This window comes from the organism of the source record quoted next, unplaced genomic scaffold, assembly GCF_019419815.1.
Source record: "Pyrus x bretschneideri cultivar Hongxiangsu unplaced genomic scaffold, Pyrus_bretschneideri_v1 Contig119, whole genome shotgun sequence".
In the NCBI taxonomy this organism is placed as follows: domain Eukaryota; kingdom Viridiplantae; phylum Streptophyta; class Magnoliopsida; order Rosales; family Rosaceae; genus Pyrus; species Pyrus x bretschneideri.
In genome coordinates, this window is record NW_025999412.1 from 429808 (window position 1) to 453184 (window position 23377).

A 23377-nucleotide genomic window follows, 5' to 3' on the forward strand; every position below is an offset into this window, starting at 1 on the left:
CATACGTTATATTATTATAGTGATCTAATGAATCTTGCAACGGTAATGTCATGCATAAAACGTCATAGCACTGAATGAGACATCCCGTAATATTATAGCCAAATATAAACAAATACAACACTATCACATCAGTTGACTTCTCTCGTTCTACATTGAGATAGTGGCGTGCTGCCTTAAGTAGGGTTTCTTGTAGTAAAGAGTCAAATTAGAGGTCCTAACAAACACTGATTAAACAAAGAGTCCATGAGAGAGAAAAAAAAAAGAAAAGAGGAAATGCCTCGTCTTATTAATCAATTATAACACGTAATTAATAAATATTTATGATTATAAGATGCTATAAACTTTAGAGCTGAAAACATGAGAAAATAATAAAGAAAAAGGAAGGGAAAAACAAAAATGGTTCCGTCAATCTATCCAAAGTTTTCCCTCCGGTAACAGTTTTATCTTTACCGATTTACCCTCCCAAATCCCAGATGTCTTGACTGCCCCCCACACCGTTGATCATATATACAATAAGAAAAATACCAACTCTCTCCCCAACCCCCACCCCCCATCCAACATCATTTTTGTCTCAACCCATCAGGCACCACACCCACATTGATGCTACTAGGGAGCCTATCTCCCCGGCTCCGATCGTCCGAAGCACCATCAGATTCAAGCCTCACCACCAATGACTCGTCGGCTATCACACCAGTGCTGCCACCAAGGTAGGACTTGAGTTGCTGGATGCTCGGGGCGAGAACCTTTTCTGCCCATTCCTCTAAGCCAGTCCGGCCTAGCCATATCCCGGTCAGGATCTTTTCAACAGCATCCTCTGGTAATTCAAATGAAATCCCCTCACCCATTATTTTTGAGAATCTTTTTCTGATGGAGTTTGTGATGTTTTGCCGAATGGGGTTGAAATCCACTGGCTTGAACACGATGGCATCATCAACACTATCCAGTAATTCCTGGGGTACTGATGTGGTTGTGACTTTGAGTAAGGTTCTGTTATTGAGACGATTGTCATCTTCATTATCAACCGTAAGATCACTTGAATTAAGCGAGCCGTCTGTTCTGTCACCCTCAGCATCCGCAGCTTCATTCAGATCGAATCCTAATGCTGAACCAGTATCTGTCCTAGGCTTTGTGGCCCTGTCTTCATCTGTTAACCAATTGGCACGGCGTTTTGCAGCCCTAGCACAGACAGATAGCTTTAACTGCCAGCTGCTCCTCGCTATACTGGCAAGTTTTTCTTCAAGTGAATTGTCGTTTGACAAGGGCCCTAGATTTTCCGGCAACCAATTTGCTGTAAGGATGAAAATAACATTTCCAAGACTGATTTCACGGCCATAAGAGTCAGCAAGACGACCTCTCTCAATTGCTCGTTTTATGCTACCGCGAACTATCAGATCAGCTTCATTAATGTCCTCAAGCACAACTACTGAAAAAGGGTTTCTCTTAACTGTTTCTGCTATTCGATCCACCACTGTTTTACCACGGAAACTCATATCTGATTGCAAATTACCACGTTGGGAGCTAAGACCGATCATCACTGGGTTGGACCCACATACCAGTTCTGAAAGTGCTGATGCCATCTTCTTCTTGCCAACACTGTCAAGGCCCATAAACAGCAGCCACATGTCTCCCCTTGACCCAGCACGATGTCTCTTTCCATTGCCCAACTTGCATTGTGTCACAGTTTCAGCCACAGAGGCTGCTGCTTCTTGCTGCCACCACACCTCCATTAGACCTTTGTAAAGCTTTTTGAATGAATCAGTGTCTATTTGACACAATTGTTTATCCTCCGTTTGCATTTCATGTAACTTGTTTTGTGGTTCAGAAGGCATGCAGCCCATAAAGTCTCTGATGCGCTCTTTATGCATTTGCTCGGAGGTGAATTCAGTGACTTCTGTTTGGCCAAGAACCAGCTCTGTCCTTACAGGGCTTTCTGGTTGGGAAATTGCCCGTTCAGATGGTTGGCTGGTCAGCGGATTTGTGCTCAGTTGCAGAGTCCCAAGATTCTTATTCACATGTGATCTGGTTTGGAATGGTTGGCGACCAAGCAAGTTTGGATTGTACAAGCTCGTCATTGAGAGGGTTGTTGGAATAATTCTCTTCGAGCTGAAACTGGGCTGATGAAAATTAGGATGAAGATGCAAACATGTATCTCTCCATTCCTTCTGTAATTCATTAGTCTTTTGCTTCAGGATCAAATTTTGTTCCGTAGTCTATGATGACAAAAATGAAATACCATTAACTAAATGTCTTAAAAGTCTTTTAACACCATGAGAGACAAATGAATAGCAGAAGAAAGTTTAGATCAATTTGAGCAGAACACACCTTCGTCTGATCTAATGTACTGGCATGAACATCACGGGGTTTAGCATTCTGCAACCACTGAGGTAGCGGTGGTTGAGCTGCCTCTGATTCAGAAGATGATTTCCCAGATTCCTTGGCAACCAGTTTTGCAAGCTCTTGCTCATAACTCTCTGTACATTGCGGGCAACATGTTTCTCTTCGAGCAGGATCCGAGTTCTCTGACAAAAGTCTTGGTTGAGGAATTGATGTTGATGGAAAACCTTTCATTGGTGACAAAGATTCAACTGAGCTACTAAGGATCCCATTGGTCGCCCCAATCCTAAAAAGAGAACATACGTCAGCAAAAACATAGAAAAACTCGACGAAGAGGGTAAACAAGCCCCCCAAAAAAGCCTAACATGTCCACAATACCATTAGGTTGAAGAGCATCTAAGAGGCTATTCAAGTGTGATTCAAAAAACTTCAAATTGAAACTAGAACTAAGCCTGGCCCCATTCAAAAAACAAAAAATATTTCCATCAGTTATCCAATTTTCCAAATAAAGCAAGTCTCTGAGCATACACAAAACTAAAACTATTCAAGATTCCGAAAGCAGCAATTCTTGATAGCATCCATCGAACATGAAAGAAATAATCAACCGAAATCTTTCTATATAATCGTGTAGCATGTGCAAAATTAAACCAGACAATACAAAAGTGCAGAAAAAGTTGCATGGTTACAGAGTTTAGTTTGTAATTCAAATAAGAACACCAAGCATACCTCGGAAACAATCCTGAAAGTGGCGTTCTGCCAGCAATTGGCACTGCCTGTAGATCCCAATCAGTTTCCATTGAAGGGTGATAGACTTGGCACCTCAAATATGTCTCACAAGTAGCAGTCCCAATTAACCAAAGCCGGCCACCAGTTGCACTACCCTCTCCATACCTCGCCAATAGCTTCCCCATTTCCCCCACTGCTGCCCGCCCTGCCTCCGAAACCACCTGCTGTTGGACGGGAGACGAAACTAGACCTGGACCTGGAACTCCTCCAAAGCTCGCAGGCTGCTCCACAAGCCATTTCAAGTCACCCAAATCAAGAATGACCCCTCCCCCCGTCAAATTCAACAACCGGGTCTCAATCAAACCCCCTAATTCCTTCATTTTTGACACTATCTGATTCCTATCCAAAGAAACAACCTCCTCCAAATGAAGGACATCAACATTCTTCAGCGGCCCTTCACCCAACTCCTTGCTCTGAATCCTCCTCAAGAGCTCTTTGGTCATGGCCTCAGGCTCCGAATCGCCAACCAGAACTGGGTTCCTCTTCTTCGTTCTCAACAAAATATCAGCAACCCTCTTAACCTCTTCCCCTCTATGCTGTCCCGATTGTGTTGCAGCTCCCTGCGGCTGCTGCAGCCTCGGATTCAAATATAAATTCCGGCTCACGGGTGGCACCGTGGGGCCAGCGGGGCGGAATTGCAATCCGATTGGGGATGAATTGACGGCGGCGTGAGCAGCGGCGGCGGCAGAAGAGTTGAGCGTCTGTTCAATCGTGGCTTTGACTGCGGGACTAGAGAAACTAGCCTCCCGCATGACCCGACTAACACTCGGGTCATCGAGAATTGAGATGATGAGCTGCTCCAGCTCGACTTTGACGGCTAATAGAGGTTGCTGCTGCTGTTCGGGGCAGCCGCGGCGCTGGTGAGCCTGAGCTCGCTTCAAGGCGGCCATGAGAGCATTAGAGATGGGGGGCTCCATACCGGGACTCATGTTTTGGGCAGTGGGCAACCGCTCCAGAGCCACACTGAAGCAGAGCTCCAGAGCTCGGCACTGCAGAGGGTGGGAGGAATTCGGGTGAGATTTGATGCATGCTTGGCGGAGGAAGCCGGTGGGGGAGGACAAAAGGGTTGCTGCCACGTGTAGCGGCGTCGTCTGACCGTGGTTCCGTCGACCCGCTTCGGCAATCGAGTGGTTCAAGACGCTCGCCGCCTCTGGGGTTAACGTTTGCTGGATCGTACTCAGCCCCGCTCTCATTTCTTGGAATTCAAAGGAGCAAACACCAAAAGCCAAATCCAAATCAAAATCCAGGGAATTCGATGTGTGCTGGAGTTGGGTTTTGAGCAGAAAAACGCCAAGAAAAAGCAGAAGCAGGCAGCAGCAGCAAAAGCAGTTTCTTCAGAGCGTTTGCTTTTTGGAGGGTTGCGTTTGGTGCGAGAATTCAAGCTTATCAGCAAAGGATGTACCCCGCCAGAGGCAGAGGCAGAGACAGAGGCAGCAGCAGCAGCAAATGAAATCAAAGTGGTTGTTGTTTACAGGGAGAGGTCAGGTCCAGGTGTGGATGCTGCCTTCAAATTGGACAAATTTGCATTTTCACAGAATACCAATCTACAAAATTAGCTTTTTCATACAAACCCAAAAGACTCAAGGACACAAACCGATCTCTCTTTCTCTCTCTCTCTTCTTCTTCTCCTTCCCCTTTCTTTGTTTTGCTTTTTCTCTTTCACCAAGTGTGTGTATATGTGTGAGAATTCAACGCGAAAAGGGCACATGAGATCCCCCTCCTTCACAAGAACCTCCTTTTCTTTCTCTCTCTTCCTTTCTCTTTCTTCTCTCTCCCCCGCTCTTTTTCTGTTCTCTCTCTCTCTATCTATTTGAATCAGTAACATTTATCTAAAAAATAAAAAGAAGTGGGGAAAAGAAAGGAATAAAACAGTAAAAACGCTACCATTACCGCATAATTGTATTATTATTTATATCATTTTTATAATAGAGATGAGTTTCGTATGCGTCGACGGCTTCTATTTTTATTAGAGATGGTACAATAAATGATAAGTGTAGCATACCAATAAAAATAAACCCAACCTTTTCAAATATTACAAGCTTGCATGACAAACTAACCCAACTAGAGGAAGTTTAGTCGCTTTGGGTCTCTCAAATGGAGAGAGTTGGGAAATTGGAAGTGCCAACAGTTTTCAAGGATTTCTGGAAAATGTTCTGTGATCACAGCATTGCCGATCTCATTTTATTAATGTCATCTTCTGCCTATTTTATATTTTATTGATTTAGATTTTTGTTGCTTACTTCCTTTTTAGTTCATTTTCTTGTCAAGATGAAATTCTTTCTAACTGTTTTTCTTTATGATTGGTGTTTTTTTCTGAAATAAATCAATGATGGACACTATTTCAAGATGACTGCAAGAACAATAATTCCAAATGGCAAGCTAAAGTTGACAAAATATACATAGCAACTAAAAACTCACATCACTAAAAGCATAGCCCATATCAGCAGATGGCGGTTTAATGCAGTGACGGAAAACAATCATACATATCTACTTTGGTGCAGGTTTAATCCCCATCGATTCTCCTTCTAGCAAACAACTAACAATTTAACCTATTAAAGCTATTGTTTGTAAAAAGAAATAAATAAAATAAAATAAAAAAAGGTCATATCTAAACCCACTCTAGAAAGAACAAAACCCCTAAGTCAAGGCACAAATTCAACTGCAAAGAATTTCAATGTCATCAGTCTACACGTAGACGTGGATAAGCAACTCCAAAGCGTGCCTAAGTGAAGGCACCTTCGTCAAAGATGATGTAAACATACATTGTGTCATCTTTTCTTAGAACTACACCTGTGATTTGATTCTCCAAGTTTGGAGATATGTAGGTAGTCCAAAACGGATTCAATCACACCACCCATCAAACACCCATTCTTTTATAATAAGAATTTGGTTTGATTATTGCATAACTTTTGTTTGTTCTTTCCTTCTTTTTTTTTTTTTTTTTTTTGGCGGTACAAGGAATAACCTAATATCGCACATGTCACACTACTTTGAAAACTATGCAAAAGTGTAGTCTAAAAAAATTCAAAGTATTTGTGTCAGAGGGGTCTTTTATAGCACATTCTGTGGTGTTTTGGTTAACAGCTTAAGAGGCTTGAGACGTATTAAGCGCGTTTACGATTAGGCGGACCCAAACCTAGGCTTTGGCCATTCGAGGGAGTAATTGAAAGGGCGACCCAAAAATCATCAGAGTAATGGCTCTAAACTCCAGCCCGAAGTACGATTACATCTATCCGGGACTAGTGTACTAAGTTAAGTACGTTTTGCTGCAATCTCGTGCCCAAAGCAAGTCCAATGAGGCATCCAGACTAAGAAGTCCTCAAGAGGAATTTTATTTAATCAGAGCTTTGATTTGTGGAACTAACTTCACCAAGTCAGTTAAGTGTAATCTGATCAGAAACGCTTAGATTCGACGCATATAGGGTATGTCAAAGGGATTCCAAAGGTTTTTTTTTCTATCCCACGTGCAAGAGACCAAGTCCCTAATGAACTTTTTGTTTAAGGTCACTAAGGATGAACATTCAACTGGGACTAGGAAGGAAGCCCTCTCTTAGTTATACCTTGCGATTATTAAAATCCTCAAACTTGATGTGGGGCAAGGTGAATGAACAAATGAAATCAAAGTCATACTGAACTTCTCATGCAACAATTTGATTAATCTTCTGCAAGTGTTAGCAAATCATTATCATTCAGCCAACAAGGCTATTGACACACGCTAAGATCCAGAGGTCCTGAGAGTGAGATTTTTTGTGGGTCTTGGACTTGGTGCAGAGTAAGGTAATACTCTAATTATTGTAGTGGAAATCTTTATAAACACTAAGTTTAGGCGATGACATTTTCTTGCAAATGTTATCAAGGTGGTCTATAGTCAACCTAAGCCTACAAATGTATTCGTGTTTGACTTCATTGTGGTAGCAAAAATTCACTGTCTTCAGTCTTGACAAATTTGTACTTGCAAAAACAACTAAACACCTTTGATCAAAGATCAAAGCCACGTGCCCAAGGTGTGGCAACCCATCCCTAATTTTACGATAATGTAAATTTTAAAAGTGTGAATTGATGAAAATGCCCCTAGAGGAAGGGATTTTGACTTCCGTTAACCATTGTTTAGAGAGATGTATGACTTGTTCTTTTGGCGTATTTGTGTAGTACGCGATGATACGAACGCGTAGGCGTAAACATAACTAAATTTGGAGCTACGACGAAGATTTTACAAAGTACGGAGCGTGAAGGACGTTTTGATAGTTTCACATTTACAGGGGATAATTTTTATTCTTGTTTCGCCTTTTATGGTTTGGGCTGTGTGCCATGTAGGGACCACACTCCATTCCTTCCCTTTCTCCCATGTTTCCTTCCTCGTGCATCCTTCTCTGTCTCATCGCTTTTCCCCTCACTTTCTCTTTTTCTCTCAAGCATTATCTTCTCTTTATACCAACAATAGAGCCGAGCCGAGCTCCTTCTCTTTACTCACCCTCTTGTGATGCCACCTTATCTTCTTCCCTTTAACCCTCTCAACTCCCTCTCTTCTCCCAGATTTCTCTCTTTCAACCTTCATAGCTCTCCCTTCTTCCTCGGCGGCACTGAGATGGTGTAATCTCTCCGGCGAACCTTACCAAGACCACCTGTGTCTAGCATGACACTCTTTCCCTCTTCATCATCATCTCTTTCATCTCTGTTGCCTTGGCTAGTATGGAAGCCATAATACATCACCATCTACGAAGCAAACTCGGGCGAGTTTCAGTTTTCCGACCAAGGGTAAGGCTCGGGAGCCCTCAACCTTAAATCTTTTTGTTTTTGGGACTTCTGATAAGGTCTTTAACCTTCATAATGAAATTTGGTAGAGTTGACGCAGAAAAACATCTCGGGGGAAATTTTCCCATAAATTTTGGAAGCTTGAACCGTTAGGCCACTTTCAGAGGATTTTTCCTGCCAACTCAGACCATGTCTCGGCCCCGCTCCAGTATAGATTTATTCCCTGCATTTCCTACTTCACTTAGGTCTTTGAATCATCAATTTTGGTTAATATTTGAGCTCATTTAGAGCTCTGGAAGTTGGACCAAAAACCTACAAAATTGCAGGAACTCATGAGGAAGGCGAGTACAGTCGTACTTGTATGCACGTGGGCGCGCGGGAAAGGGTCAGTGTCATGGTGCGTGCGGCGTGTGGCTACCAATGCAGCCACCTTGTGGCGACGCATGGAGGAACCCGAGGTCCCTCCTTTGGTTTCTCGACGTGTCGGACCCAAATCCACCCTCCGTTTTGCGAAATTTGATCATTTCAAAATAATTCCTTTATTAGTCGTACTTTGTATGAAAACGCATTTATACGTTACTATGTTATGTATCTACATAATTGTTTCATTTCTAGGCGAAACACATCGCAAGGACTCTTGATATTATGGGGTGGGTTCGACTCGATGACATGATTTGTGAGTGGGTCTTTTCTTTGATATATACATATATTTATTTCGTTAGTTTCCATATATACATCTAATAATGAATTTTCTATATGACTGCTATAAAAAAATTAACATTTATAGAAAATGACGTAACGACAAGGATTAGGAAATCACTATAAATTCTACGGGGTGCCTTAGCTAAACTTACAACTATGAAAATGTTATGTCAACTAGAATTATTGAATCACTGTGGCATGACTATATTTGTGTTAACTACTCATTGGTTGCTGCACTAGTGTTGGTATTCACCCGAGCCAGGGCCAGTTTTTCACTTGTATGTGCACATCGCACCGTACACTTATTTTGGATCCATTGTAGGTGCCAGTCATGTCCTAGGTTGCTATAGGAAATTAGGACTCGTATGTGTTGTGCATAGCGCTAGTCTTCACATCATTGTAGTACTAGAGCGTATATCATTGTCACACCCAGTCTTGTTCATGTCAGAATGCCTCTGCATGAACTCGTATGTCAGCATGTGTCAATGAGCATTCGATATGATGTGTTTATTTATGCGAGATTATGTGATTATGGATATCATGTGCTTATTTATGAGATATTGTGCCGTAATGAATTCTTGAGATATTGCAGGCTACGATAAGTGTTTTCTTACTATATTTTGGAAACTATACTTGTTTTATTGTGAGGGGTTATTATGTTTTCGAAAAGGTTTTTACAAAGCTTTATTTTTAGGTCCATTCACCCTTGTTTTTTGCCATTCCAGGGTTTAGTGGCTGAGCTTTCGTGGTGATGAGGATTTCTGGCAAAAGGTTGTGGTTGGAATACTACCTACGATATAATTCCTCTTTTGCCTTCACTGTACTTTACTTATGCTTTGACATCACGTGTGAATTGGGTTCATTCCCGCTCACTAGCGCACTTTTATAGATAGGCACTTTTAGGTTTAAATTTATCCATAGTTTCCACATCACTATACTTATGGCTTCGTCACCCTCATAGTGTCAGCCAGCATAGCTCAATTCGAGGTCCAGGTGGACATTTTGGGTCGAGTGTGTCACAAGGAGGAGGAAGGTGTGGGACCATGGATTTCCAAGGTTAGAGTAAGGCTGATTCGAATACAGTTACCTCAGAAGTCTGGTCATGGACTTAACAGCTCCAGGGCGAAGCTGGATCAGACGAAGTAGTGGTGTTACTTATCACCCTATTCAAAGGCAATAAATAGAGTCTAAGCGATTTCGCCGAAAGACTGTGCAGGTTCCGCAAGACACATAATTTGGTGTTGATATAGACCCAATTAGATCCTTATAAGTCTTGAAGTTCCTACAATCTACGAATTAGCATGCACCGCAAATAATCATAACTCCTAAAAAGGTGCAATATATACTTCTAGATATCATCTAGGATTCTGCCAACTTAGAACAGGGATTCTATCCTCAAAAGGTCATTCTCCACACGATATAAAACACCCATCTAGGGTTCATCTCCAGAAATGCAATCTAAACATTTCATTTCTCTTTCCCACTGCTTGAGTTTAAAACAAATCTCTAACTTAACCATCAAAGAGCCTTGGGTGGGCACAACTCCGCCCCCAGTGTGGCTGGTCTCAGGCTTGCTCACGGTTGTTTACTATTTTATAGGTTGCTCGTGTTTATGCACAACCACCGCTCATGGCTGTCCTCAAATTTGGTTCCAACAAATTGTGCTTTCATTGAGAGAGAACTATTATTCCTCTCAACTAGATCACTCCACCTATCGACATGTATTTCGAACAAAGCTTGGTTAACACCAACGTTAACCCCACTGGTGGGGATAGATAACCTACCTTCTGATGTGTTTGTCCTTCCTAGAGTGGACAACTTACCACCTTATATCACTGTAACCCCTGGGGCACGTAACTGCCTGCAGAGAGTAATGGCTACACCCATAAACGATGAGGATCTGGTCAATATTCCATTTTCCTCGATGAACCAGATATTGGAAAGCTGCAAAAAAACCAAACCTCTGTTCAAGCAGAAAGTCACTCTAACTTTATGGACATGGAGAATCGCATGAAATACCTTGAGATTCAAGTAGAAGAACCCCTCCAACCTAAATCTTTGTTTTCAGATATGAAAACATAAGCACCATGACCCCTGAAGGAGATCCCATGATGTCACCTGTTGCTTCGACATCGGGAAATGTCATTAATTTAAGTTGGGGTCCATTATTCAATGGACAAGTCACTGATGTAGTTTTTTAGGGAAGACTGCAAAACATGCCGAACCCTCCTCAAGATACAATGGGAAGGTTGAAAATGGAGCCTTGTCATTTGAGATTTGACAAACCTGAGTCTTTCGAAGAATAAGATTGGTGACACTTCTTAGACAAAGAAAATCATGTGAGCTTGGTTAGAAATGATCATCCTGGCATCCAAAACAGATCAAGAGTCCTGGTATGGACACCACTTTTAATGGAAATTGAAGATATACCCCTACCAAAAATGTTTTCTTAGCCAAGGTTCATATCGTTTTGCAATGACTCCGACCTAGACTACAATATCATGAATTATTGGAATGCCATGACGCTATACAATAACAACGATGCTTGGATGTGCAAGATGTTCTCGCCTAATTTAGATGGGCCAGTAATGAGATGGTATTCGGAGCTGCTAGCTAGATCCATCGACTATTTTGAAAGTATGATCGACATGTTTACCAACACTTATCTAGTGTACCATGCTATTTGTAGGTGTCACAAAGCCATGTTCAGGATAATCCCTCAATCCAAGGATCGAAGTCTCAGGACCTACCTAAAGTGTTTCTAAGCAGAGCTAGTAAAAATGGAAAAACTTGATGATAAATTGGCCATTATGGCGTTCAAGTGAGGTCTGTAAATCTATTCACCCATTTCTTAGAAATTGAAGAAAATCGTGTATGACTACGCCACCTTGGCAAAATACTTTGACATTGCGAACAATTTAATTGATAGTGATGCAAAGAGCAGAAGAACGATAGCTAGACCAGATTACCCCAAGAAGATTGATAGGAGAAGGGCTGATGGAGACGTTCATCCTCTTTATCCACGACATGCTATAAGAGGAGGACGTCAGGGACAAACAGGCCCTTCCAAAGCCAAAATAGTACACCGCTCCAAGCACCACCATCAACAACATCCTCCATAGCATAAAAGACAAGCCATTCCTCAGACGACTAAAGCCGCTACCGTAGCATTTAACAAGGAAAAATCCAAATGGTATTGCTCTTTCCACAAGAGCACTAGCTATGCCATTATAAGCTGCCGAGTGCTGAAGGGCTGTTGAGGGATCACATTAACGAACTCCTGGATCAGGGACACGACTGGGATTTTGTTAGAGACAAAGCACAAAAAGAAGGCTTAGTTGAACCAAAGGGTAGAGATCGATCGGACAAACACACTAATGATGAAGATCGACGACCAACGAAGAAGCCTACCCTTAACATAAACTAACAATCCACGAAGGACGAAAAACACCTAATAATAGAGAGGCAACATGAAGAATCACAAGAAATCTAATACCGATTACCTTGAGATGGATTCAATCGCAACGCCATCGTGGGTGCAAAGACAAGTCCACTGAGAACTCATCTCTTCACACCCCACCATAGGTTTATTGTCAAAAGTGGTCCCTGATGTAATTTTAACATCTTATCATCTTTTTCTTAGAATTACACTAGTGATTTAATTCTCCATCCTAGAAATATATAAGAAATCCTTCCCAGATTCAATACCACCCCCCTCCCCCCATTCAATCCTAGGTTATGAACAAAGAAGTTTTAATTTTCAACATTTGTTCTTTCTTTCCTCTCTTAGCCTATTTTGTTCTGAATGGTTAGCAGCTTAGAAGACTTGAGCCATAATAAGCGCGATTATGATTGGCGGGTTATAGGTACAGGCATATGGCGCCCTGACCTAAAAATCCAATGCACTGTCCGACTTTCGAAAGTTTATACAACTAGTAAAATTATGGGTTATAATATTCAAACTGGGGCTCTAAATGATTCGAGGGAATAGTCAAAATGGCGATCCAGAAATCATCTGAAGGTGGCTCTGAACTCTAACCCCAAGTATGAGTACTTCTATCCATAACCGATATACTAAGACAAGTATGTTTTGCAACATCATATGTTAGCAGATTCGAAGAGGCCATCGAAACTAGGCAATTCCCAAGAGGAATTTTATTCTAATAGAGCTCCAATATACGAAAATGCTTTGTCCAAGCCAACCAAAGTAGTCTGATGCGAAATGCTTAGGTCTGATGCATAGAGTCTGTAAAAAGAATTCAAAAAGTGTTTCCAATCCACATCTAGGCGATTAGGCCTCCAACAAATTTTCATTTAAGATTCACTTAGGATAAGCATGCAATATGAGTTAAGGAAAACACAGTTTCTTAACATCACGTTGCAAAAATCTAAAGATTATTTGACATGGATTAAATAGAACAAACAAATAAATGCCATTCCTAATTTCAAACCACAATTCACTTTAGTCTGGTAACCGTGAGAAGGTAAAGATAGAGTAAGAGGTTTTCCATGGGTTTAATATTTGAATGCCTGGGACCGAAGCAAGGTAGTCTTCTGGATATTATGATGGACACTAAATTTGGGAGGTTATGTTCTTCCGAATCAAGGCCACCAAAAGGGGCACTTAAGCTCTGTCTCGGGCCCACAAGCTTACTTGTGCTCTGCTCTGTCACTTACAACTTCAGAGTTAGCTTACTTTGGAAAGGTTGTCATATTAAGGTTCAGCTAACGAAACGAAGCTAGAACATGATCAAACAGAACAAGTAAATACTACTAAGTAAACGTGCATCCAAAACCCATGATTGGGGAAAAACAATGACCCATCATGGTTGAATAATAAACAGACAGGAAACAAAATCTACACAACTACCTATTAGGGGCCACATCAACGATTCCTTGAACATTTGTTGAGGAAAGATCAACATGAGTGGCTTCAAATGTAACCATATCAACCTTTTGTGGTAGCCCTTCAAAATTAGGAGGTAAGTTATTCCTCTAAAATAATGCAAGTTTTGCAGCCTCAATCGCGAGAGAAGAAAGTGTGGGCAAACTAGCCTCTTGAATCTCTTCCAGCAAGCAGACGAAGTTCCATCATTTGCAATGATCTTGGGCTGTGTAACCGTCAAGGTAACCTTGATTATACTCTTGCATAGTAGCCTCATTATACAGCTACCGCAGCTCCGCAACATCCCCCTAGTTTTACTGAGATTCATTTGCTTGAAATTTCTTGACCTAATTCACCTTTTGCCGAGTTGTATCTAAGTTTCATTGAAGGATAAACTTATCAGTATCTCACGAATCCTGCTTAAACTTCATCCTACTACCCAATTCACTTTTGTAAGCTATTTCAAGCTTAGAAATCTTGTCTTCCTGGGTGCAAATCAAGGCCTCTGTCTATGCATTTGCCTAAAGAAGAGACGTAGGGGTAGGGGTAAGAAAAAAGGCAAAAAAAATGTTGGAAGTCGAAGATATTAAGAAAGCTAACCACGTATTTACCCTAATTGCTTTTTTCTAGGAGGTTTTCTTCGAGCACTACTTCTCCAAATGCAGTAGGGAAGATGGCCGAACAAACTAGAGCCTTATGATGCCCTGTATGACGAAAACTGCTTGTATTAGAATAAAGTTGTACTGACCCATGAACCAGTTTAATTATCAAGCATGACACATCATCGGGTGTTTCTTTACTAACATAGAGTTGAGTAATCGGCTCTTCTACTAAGTCACTGGCCAACTCGCTTATTGAAATTTGACTGTAGAAAAGCTCAGTCATGGGATCAAAAGCTGGAGAAATGAAGGACTAAGGTTGGGTGCTCTAACAAAACGGCAGCCATTTTTTCCTTGAAGACTTCTATTTTTGCACCGGTGTCTTTTCAAGTGTGGATTCAATCCCCTCTTTGCTGTTATTTGTTGGAGGTTACTCTAAACTTTCCTCAACCATGGAAGAAAGGTCGACAATCTTAAGTGCTTTGCCCTGATGACCACCAAAGCTGCTCGCTGACTTGATCTTCTTATGAACTTTAGGAAGAGAAAACAACCTATTCTGACTTCTTCATCTTTTTTTTCTCAGCCTAGGGGGCACTTTTAACACTCTTTGGCGATATCTTGGTGATTTTAGCTTTTGGAATAAGATGTTTGGAGCAAAGGTCTGTGATGCTGTCTTTTATGTCTACTCTGTCCCTCTTTGGTGCAATGAGCCACTTCAAACTCTGATGTGAAGAACAAATGGTGTGAAAGTCTTTGTTAATAAGCTCAGGCTGGCATAGACCCATGTCATTGATTTCAATTTTGCAGCTAACCTTGCTAGTTAGTTTATTAAGAACCTAATTCCAGATATGTCTCTTTCTCAATTCCTATCGACTAAGAGGATGTCTATGTATCAATCTTTGTGCTGCTCAGGCAACTTAGTAATATAACCAGACCACTGGAAATTAGATGGAGATTGGAAAACATACCGGGAGTTAGCACTCATTCACAAAGTATAAAGAATGAGAAATTCTGATAAACCCGGCTCGGCTTTGTACCAGTTATTTAGGCATTCTAAGTAGGAAACAATGTGTATGAATGACGAGGTGGGATTACAGATGCTAATTTGAAAGAAAATGAGAATTTATTTCCATAATGGCGATAGAAGGAATTTTAACCCCAACTCCAGGTAGTAGGGATGGATTCTGGTGTAGGGATGGTTAGGATCTAAAGGCTCATGAAGCTCACATTTCATGTTGTTGTTGTCTTTGCACCAGAGTTTGCATTCGTTTAGCAGATGGATACAACCAGTGAGGAATGATGCTTCCCCCTCTTTATCGCAAACCCTGACCATGATAGTTCAATGAAGATGTCGAAATTGACATGGGGAGTAGGATGAACAGATGAAATGGCGAACATATTTTTTAAGTTTACCAAGGGAAATATGATGATGATAGGGATGAAATTGGAAGAAAAAAGTAGTCAAGGTGTCCTCTGGCTAAATGGGAAGCTTAGGGGTTCAGTGAAGAAATGAGAATAGAGGTGTGATGGATATTTAAGAGGACATTTCAAGTCATCCACCCGTTGAATATGGGCCAGTTCACCTTGGGATCAACGAATCCGATGGTTATATCCTTAAAGCAGGATATCGTAGGAAATTTTTCGAGTTTTGTGAACATGTAACAAAAGCAAAGTCTCATATTTGCGAAGCTTAGAGTGTGGTGCTCGAGGCAGTACGTCTGAATCTGAAACACCCCCAATTTAATACTAAGAGCTAGATAAAGACATGAAGATTCAAGCTAAAATGGTATGTATTCCAGTTTACTCTGGAATGCATGGCCTGTGCATAACAATTCATCCTCAAGTGGAATAGGTTGCCTCTCAGATGCATAGTTAGGAGCAATTATGGGACCATGAATTTTCAGGGCTGTAGTAAGGCTGATCCAAATATAGTTACCTCAAAGTTTGATCATGGATTCACCAGCTCTGGGTGAAGCTGGATCAAACAGAGTAGCAATGTCACCATCACCCTATTCCTCAGATGGCTATTCTTGTTCCACAAGTCATGCGACCTAATCTTGATACAGACCTAATCAAATCATTATAGGTCTTTAAGTTCCTACAATGTAGGAGTTGGCATGTGTTGCAAGTAATCATAACTCCTAAAAAAAATGTAATATCTACTATTGGATATCCTTTAGGATTTTGCTGACTTAGAACAAGGATTCTATCCTAAAAATGTTTTTCTCCACATGGTATAAATACACCCATCTGGGGTTCATCTATAGTAACACAATCTAAACACTTTAATTCTCTTTCCCACTACTTGATCTAAAACTATTTGCTAACTTAACCATCGGAAAGCCTTTGGCCGACACACCCCTCAGTCTTATGCATGCTGACGCATTTGTGTTTGACTCCATTATGGTAGCAAAAATTCGCTGTCTTCAGTATTGACAAATTTGTACCTACAAAATAATAAAATACCTTTGTTTAAAGGCCAAAGTTGCGTGCCAAAGAAGGGGGGAAGGGTTTAGCCAATGGATCTTCGATACCCAACTTAGCTTATTTGAAAAGAGAGAGATTTTAGGGCTTAATTGCGTAGCAATAGCTTACCAAAATTTGGTGTAGAATAAGGTATTTATAGAGAGATGTAGGGTTATGTGGAGAGAGTTATTTCGCCATGTGCCGTCATCTAGTGTCATCCATTGGATAGAGGAAAGAATTATCCCGAAGATAGTATTAATTAAATAATATCTCCTTGCATGGTCAATAGAGCTTGAAGAAACTGTAGTCAGTAACAAAGTGAAGGAAAATATTTGAAATACTAAGTTCATTAAGCAACATAATGTATGCATTTAACATTTAAATGGCAGAAGCATGGTTGTATGCACTTTAAAACAAAAGTTAAACCATGAACTTTAAAGCCTAGTAGTTGTGGTGAACCAAGACTTAACTCAAAACAAAGTGAGTTGAGAAACATTGTACCTTTGATGAATCCTCTTTGCATGAGCAAAGGCTAATCACCCAAGAGAGAGGACCTTCATTCCTTGCATCTTTGCTCCATTGTTTTCTTGGAGAAGAATGGATGAATGGACTCTCCAAAAGTCTCCAAAGTTGGAGACCTCTAAGTTCCGACACCAAGGAAGATGAAGGAAGAAGATGAGTGGCATTGGAAGAGTTTGATGCTAGTAAACTCTCCTAATGTGGCCGGCCTCCTAGAGAGAAAGGGAGAGCAAAGGTTCTCTTATTATTACTCAAAGAAACCCTAATGAGGGATGAAGCTATAAAGTTACTTTTATAGTCATTCCAAATGAGTGGCAAACTTGTAATAAGTCCACCAACACCATTCCTTCTCTCTATGGCCAACCACACTTAGTTAATTAGGGCAATCTACTCATTTGTTTTAGTTGTCACACAAATTAAACCTTATGTGCCTTTTGGACCAAAACCCATTTGGGTCCCGAAACTTGAAACTAAATTAAGGCCAAAAAGGAACCTTTTGTTCTTGAATAATTAATTTTTAATTAATCCTTGCCATATATAATTAAACTATTCAATTGTCCGTACTCATCTTCATTATTTCCTTCAATCATTACCTTACATGGTGCGTGATCCATTAGGTTGAAAATGATTTTGGGGAGGCTAAGGCGAGAGTGCAAACTGTTTGAATGCTCGGTTCATGGCTTGTTAAGTGGTTGCTTGCTAGGACGCCATTAGAAAGAAGCGTGACAAGGTGACGTATGCATATATAATCCAATTTACAAGCATGGTTAACAAAACTTTAGATTCCATTTAATCTTATTAAATCAATCACGTGATCTGGGATAATCGACATGCTTGTGTTCATGTAAAACAATTTTAAGAACATATGCATAAACTTGAATAAAGTTTAGAATTCCAACCTTTAGGTTTCATAAGAAGAATTCATTGTTTTGGCTCCCAAGTGTTAGCCCTCTGCTAGTATCCACATGAATGAATCCCCAGTTGGTGAAGCAGAAGGATGATGAATTACTAGGTCTTTTTCCTTTAATAGGTGCGGTAGCAAGGGTAGCATAGTGTATTGTTTTGTTTTTCAATTTCTCTAAATTGGAAAACCTAGTTCCATTCTCTCTAAATTTTGATTTCACAATATGTAAAAATCACAAGGTCTAAATACCCTTAAGGTTTATATATAGAACAATTTGGTAAGCGAGTAGGATTACAATTTAATCCTATTTTACCACAAATGTGCCACAAGCCCTAGGGAACCCCTCCTTGGGCATGTCGCACCTTTCCTTTGCCACTGGGTTTCGACCCGGTTTGCTCTTTATTTTATTTATTTACCTAATCCAACTTTTCCTTTCGGACTAAGGTTTCTTATTTTATTTTAGTTCATTAGTAACAATAAATAGAAGGCCCAAACCAATTTATCAAAAATAAACAAATTTAGTATAAACCATTTATATTAATTCAACATTCACCAATTTTATCCTTCAGTATCATTCTATTGTGTGTGACCATGTAGATTGCAGCTAAAGGTGGCAGTGGATAATTTGACTAATCAAATTAATCTAATTTTACACAATTAGAAACCATTCTAATTCAACCTTGTAACATTATCCACAATCAAATATTAACATCTAGCAATGAATTTTGGCTACTTAGATTACTCATAATATTTTTGAATTCATACACCACATATTTAGAACCTTATTTATGGTTACAATGCAATTCGGTTCCTCTGTCTACTATATTCTGATCATATATTTTAGAGCATGGAACATTTGTCAAACTCTAAGCATGAATATGATCGCCCTACTGTATCTCCTGAATATTACTTTGGCCAAAGACTTCTATGGATAGATCAGCAAAGGGCTCTTGGAATATCACATTCATCATTACCTAGTGTTGGATATGTGCCCTAAAGCTAATCATATGATGATACTTTACGGACATTTCACATGTTAACTAATCCAGTTTAATATAGGGGAAAATATTATTTTTCAAAGACGTCTCATATAAATGTTATATGCTTGAACAATAAGTCCAAGAAATATGTAATTGAGAGCATATGATCTAAAGAAGTTAGATTAATAAGACCATTCTTTTTCGTATACCTAAATGTTCCTCATAGACCATTAATAGTCCATTAAGATCATTAAGATCAGTACGTGCTATGTCTTCTCTCAGATAGAGTGACTAGTCTTGAGTCATTGTGTGACTGACACCAAGACAAGCATGTAGGTGCTCAATAGAGAATGAGTCCATTGAACGCGATCAACAAGGAGTTCTTATACTCATGTCACATGAGAACTCAAGGTTGGGATAATGCAAAGTAGTCTTTTGACCTAAGGCATCGTAGTTGTCTTGTGGTTAGGTCCTTATTTTTTGACTGTGTCAAAGGCACTCCATTAGAGAGTGTCCATAGCATAGTTGAGGTTAAGCCACTTAACTATATAGGCAAGTGAATGCACAACAAGGGATCTTTAACCTTCAAACCGTTAAGGAAGAATACTCTATGATGTGATTAAAAATCTATGGCTAGAGTACGAATAAGATTTAGGAAGTCCTTCTAGATCACATTCAAGGTAATCATATAAGTAAGAGAATCACATTGGATAGTAGACATGAATAAACTATCAAGCCAAACAATTTGATCAAGAGTATTGTATTAGAGAAAGACCGTATTACATTGTAATTAGCCATAATATACTGCTAGGTGTCACTCATGGCTTATGGAAGCCCTAAAGGTGTATAATCACTAAAGGGAGAATTGAAAGTAAGTTTCAATTCACAATTGATTAGTAAGAGTATTAGTAAGAGTTCTAATCGCCCATTGTCTCACTAAAAGGAACCTAATGGATTGCACACCATGTAAGGTAATGATTAATGAAGATAAGTAAGGACAATTAAATAGTTTAAATGTATATGGCAATGATTAATTAAAAGTTAATTAATCAAGAGCAAAAGGTTTGTTTTAGGCCTTAAGTTAGTTTAGGGTTTTGGTCCACAGGGCACATAAGTTTTAAGTAGTGTGACAACTAAAACAAAATGGGCAATTAACCCACTAACAATAGGGAGGCCGGCCATACTTAGAGAGGAAGTCGTTTTGGACACAAGTTTGCCACTCCAATGAAGGTAGGTATAAAAGTAACTTTATAGTCTTTTCATCCTTGGGGTTTTCTTTGCTACTACGATGAAGGTAGGTATAAAAGTAACTTTATAGCCTTTTCTAAATTGGGGTTTTCTTTGAGAAAAGATGAGAACTTTTGCTCTCTCTTTGTCTCTAGGAGGTCGGCCACATTGGGAGAGTTTACTAGCATCAAACTCTTCCAATGTCACTCACTTCTTTCTTCACCATCCTTGGTGTCAAAAATTAGAGGTCTCCTACCTTGGGGACTTTTGGAGAACCAATTCTTCCATCCATATCCATGAAGCCAAGAAGTAAGGAGACAAAGGAAAGAAGGCCCTCACATGGGTGATTAACCTTTACTAAACACAGAGGTGCTTCAAAGGTATAAAGAAATCTTGAATCTTTGTCTTAGATTTTGAGTTAAGTCTTGGTTCACCACAACTACGAGGCTTTGAATTTCATGGTTTAAGTTTTGTTTTAAAGTGCTAGAAACATGCTTCTGCCATTTAATTGTTAAATGCATGTATTATGTTGCTTAATGAACTTACTTTTTCACAAATTTTCCTTCAAGTGGTATCAGAGCCTAGGTCTTGTAGTTGGTGAACTGTTTTGGGTTTTGTCGTTCATAGTCTTTGATTTGAATGTTGTAATGGTTACAAGCTTTATTCTTGTTTTTTGAATGTAAATTTTACTTGAAAATTTGCCATCTCAAATGTTGTAGATGTAGTTCACATGAGCATGAATTTTGGAGCTAAAATTTGGTGCCTTTTGTTTGCGGAAATTCGGCCAAATCCATGGGTGGATTTTTTGGGTTCTTGTTTGTCTTGTTAAAAGTGTTTTAAAGTGACATTAGGAACCCCTAAGTACCCTAGTATGCTAATATGTTATTTCCCTTAAGTTTGAGAGGTTTTGGGGTGTCTTGAGGTGAAAAATGTTCATGGAGCTCTTATGGATTTTCATGAATGTTCTTCATTGTTTTTGGTGTGTTCTTCATGTTCATAACAAAGAACATAAAGTTTTGGGTGTTTGATTCAAAATTGCTTTTCAATTTGTTTAAAGATTTGTTTGTAATAGTTGATGTGAGATGATTTACACTATTCACATCACTATTCTTGTCGAAACTTTTTCCATATTCCATGGACATCACCTATGACCTTTTGTATATCAAAACTTACAAAGGTTTTTTGACACCATTCTCTCACTAGACAACCCGCCACCCTTATAATGAGGTACTTTTGGTGCTTTTATGCAATTACATAAAGTTTTGATACTTTGGTGCATTTGCACTTTGACCTGAAAGTTTACGTTTTTATGTAAAGGCCCCAAATTACTAAAGGACAAATTGTTTTGCTCCTTTAATGAAGTTTTTGTAATTGTTGAATTTTTTGGGTTCTAGTTGTAATTACACGAAGTAGTGGACTTTTGAGTTTTTACAAAGTGACCCGAAAAGTTTGTTTTTGCAATATAGCCCAAAAGTTGAGGTTATTGCATTTTGGCTCAAATTAGGTTGAGAACAAAATAGTTTTGTCTCTTTAAATGAGAATTGGATTCTCATTTCATTTAGCTCCATTTCAATCAATTCTATGGATTCAAAAACTAAATTGACGTTGTTGTATTCTAGTTTAATTAGTTATAGTGTTAATGAATTAAAGAAAGGCTGATTATGAACCTAAGCCTACGATAATTGAGCTACGTGATTGGCCGTCTTTCAAATTTGTTTGAACCATGGGAATATGTAGATAAGATTTTGGTTGTAATTTGATTTGATCAAATGTTGTAAAAGAGCATAAGCTCTTCTTTACTTTAAAGTACTCCATTTGTGTTTTATTTGATATGCATGAAATTGGAGTAGTTGGGTCCAACGCCCAATAGGAAAAATAGGCCTTAATGTGATTAAATGTGTAACTAAAATCAATCACCATCCCTAGATCGAGATCCGACAATAGGCCCATGTTGGATCAAATCGAATGTTCATAGTCATCCTAAGGCCCTAAGGCAACTATATAGTCCATCAATGAATGCAAAGCTTATGTTAGTAGTACCATATACTCTTGCTTTAAAAATCATTTTACAAGCATAATGGGAGTATCATATACTACTAAATCAATCACATGGACCAATGGTTGTGATAGGACCAAATTGCTTTAATGTGATTAAAATGCATGCTTATTTGTGATGAGACCTAAAACCCCTCAACCAAACCGTTATTAAGTTGACAAGCATGAGAGTGCTTTGAACACTTTTTTCGTAGCCTTTTGCTGTGGTAGACTCCAATTGTTTATGACTCATACACCGTCTTTGCCTAGTTCTGGGGAATACAAAGTATGTGCTTACACTCAGGAGTGGTTCTATATACATACATGATGTTGTGAAGGTAGGCAATGAGTATGGCCAATATGATATTCTTTTGAGGCTATTCTTGAACACCTTCACAAACTGGCATGGTGGGAATAATTTAACTAAGTGCAATGGTGCCACTATGATATTCTTTGGAGGCATCATTCTCTAGAAGCCAAATAAGATGGGTACTTACATGAGATGTAAATGTGAGTAGGCGTACTCTCTCATTATTATTAAAGCTAGCCACTATGATATTCTTCTGAGGTGGGATTGGTAATAGTGAGCCTCACATATCGTACTAAGAGTTTCCTCCATAACTCTCAAATTCCTTTGAGGGATATGGAATTTGTCAAAATAATGGGTGGTGCTATTTGATTTAAAGACCCATATCAAATGGCTTAAACTTAATCAATTTGTATTTGTTTACCGATATATTTGCAAATGCTATCCAAACTTGACAAAGAAAAGCCGAAGGCTTTAGTTTCCGTTCTTGGCACCACAATCTCATAGATTGTCTTGAAGGGATTGTATTTGTACCCAAGTAGTCCCATCCTCATCACCTTCCTATTGATAATGTATCATTGGAAGAACATGTTAGATATGTCCATCATTAAGAGAATAACTCAAACAACAAGTGCTTCTTCCTTTGTTGAATGAACAAAGGAACTTGAGAAGATTATCACAAAGACATGGACACTATAAGTACCATAATTCTTCACTTACAAATCATTGTATGAAGAAATAAGAGTTACCTTAAACAACTCTTGAAAGTTTGTAACCTTGTTTAGAACATGATGGTTGTTCAACAAAAATAGTCCCTCAATATGGACTTATGGTGATTTTGAATCATTGAGTGTTGAAGCGTTAAACCACTTCACAAGATGG

General features: G+C 39.4%; 1 protein-coding gene across 1 annotated transcript; it reads right to left on the reverse strand.

The window, feature by feature from the left end:
• Positions 1-253: 253 nt before the first annotated feature.
• Positions 254-4920, reverse strand: LOC103957962 (protein SUPPRESSOR OF MAX2 1). The gene is made up of 3 exons (XM_009370184.3): positions 3061-4920; positions 2323-2620; positions 254-2210 (listed from the first exon to the last, which is right to left on the reverse strand). The coding sequence occupies exons 1-3, from the start codon at positions 4311-4313 to the stop codon at positions 561-563; spliced, it is 3201 nt and encodes a 1066-aa protein (XP_009368459.2). The 5' UTR covers positions 4314-4920; the 3' UTR covers positions 254-560.
• Between the last annotated feature and the right edge of the window lie 18457 nt (positions 4921-23377).

Coding starts and splice junctions, on each gene's coding strand:
- LOC103957962 (XM_009370184.3), bottom strand. CDS start 4,313: ATGAGAGCGGGGCTGAGTACGATCCAGCAAACGTTAACCCCAGAGGCG. Junction 2,621..3,060: donor CTTTCAGGATTGTTTCCGAG/GTATGCTTGGTG, acceptor TTCTCTTTTTAG/GATTGGGGCGACCAATGGGA. Junction 2,211..2,322: donor GTACATTAGATCAGACGAAG/GTGTGTTCTGCT, acceptor TTGTCATCATAG/ACTACGGAACAAAATTTGAT.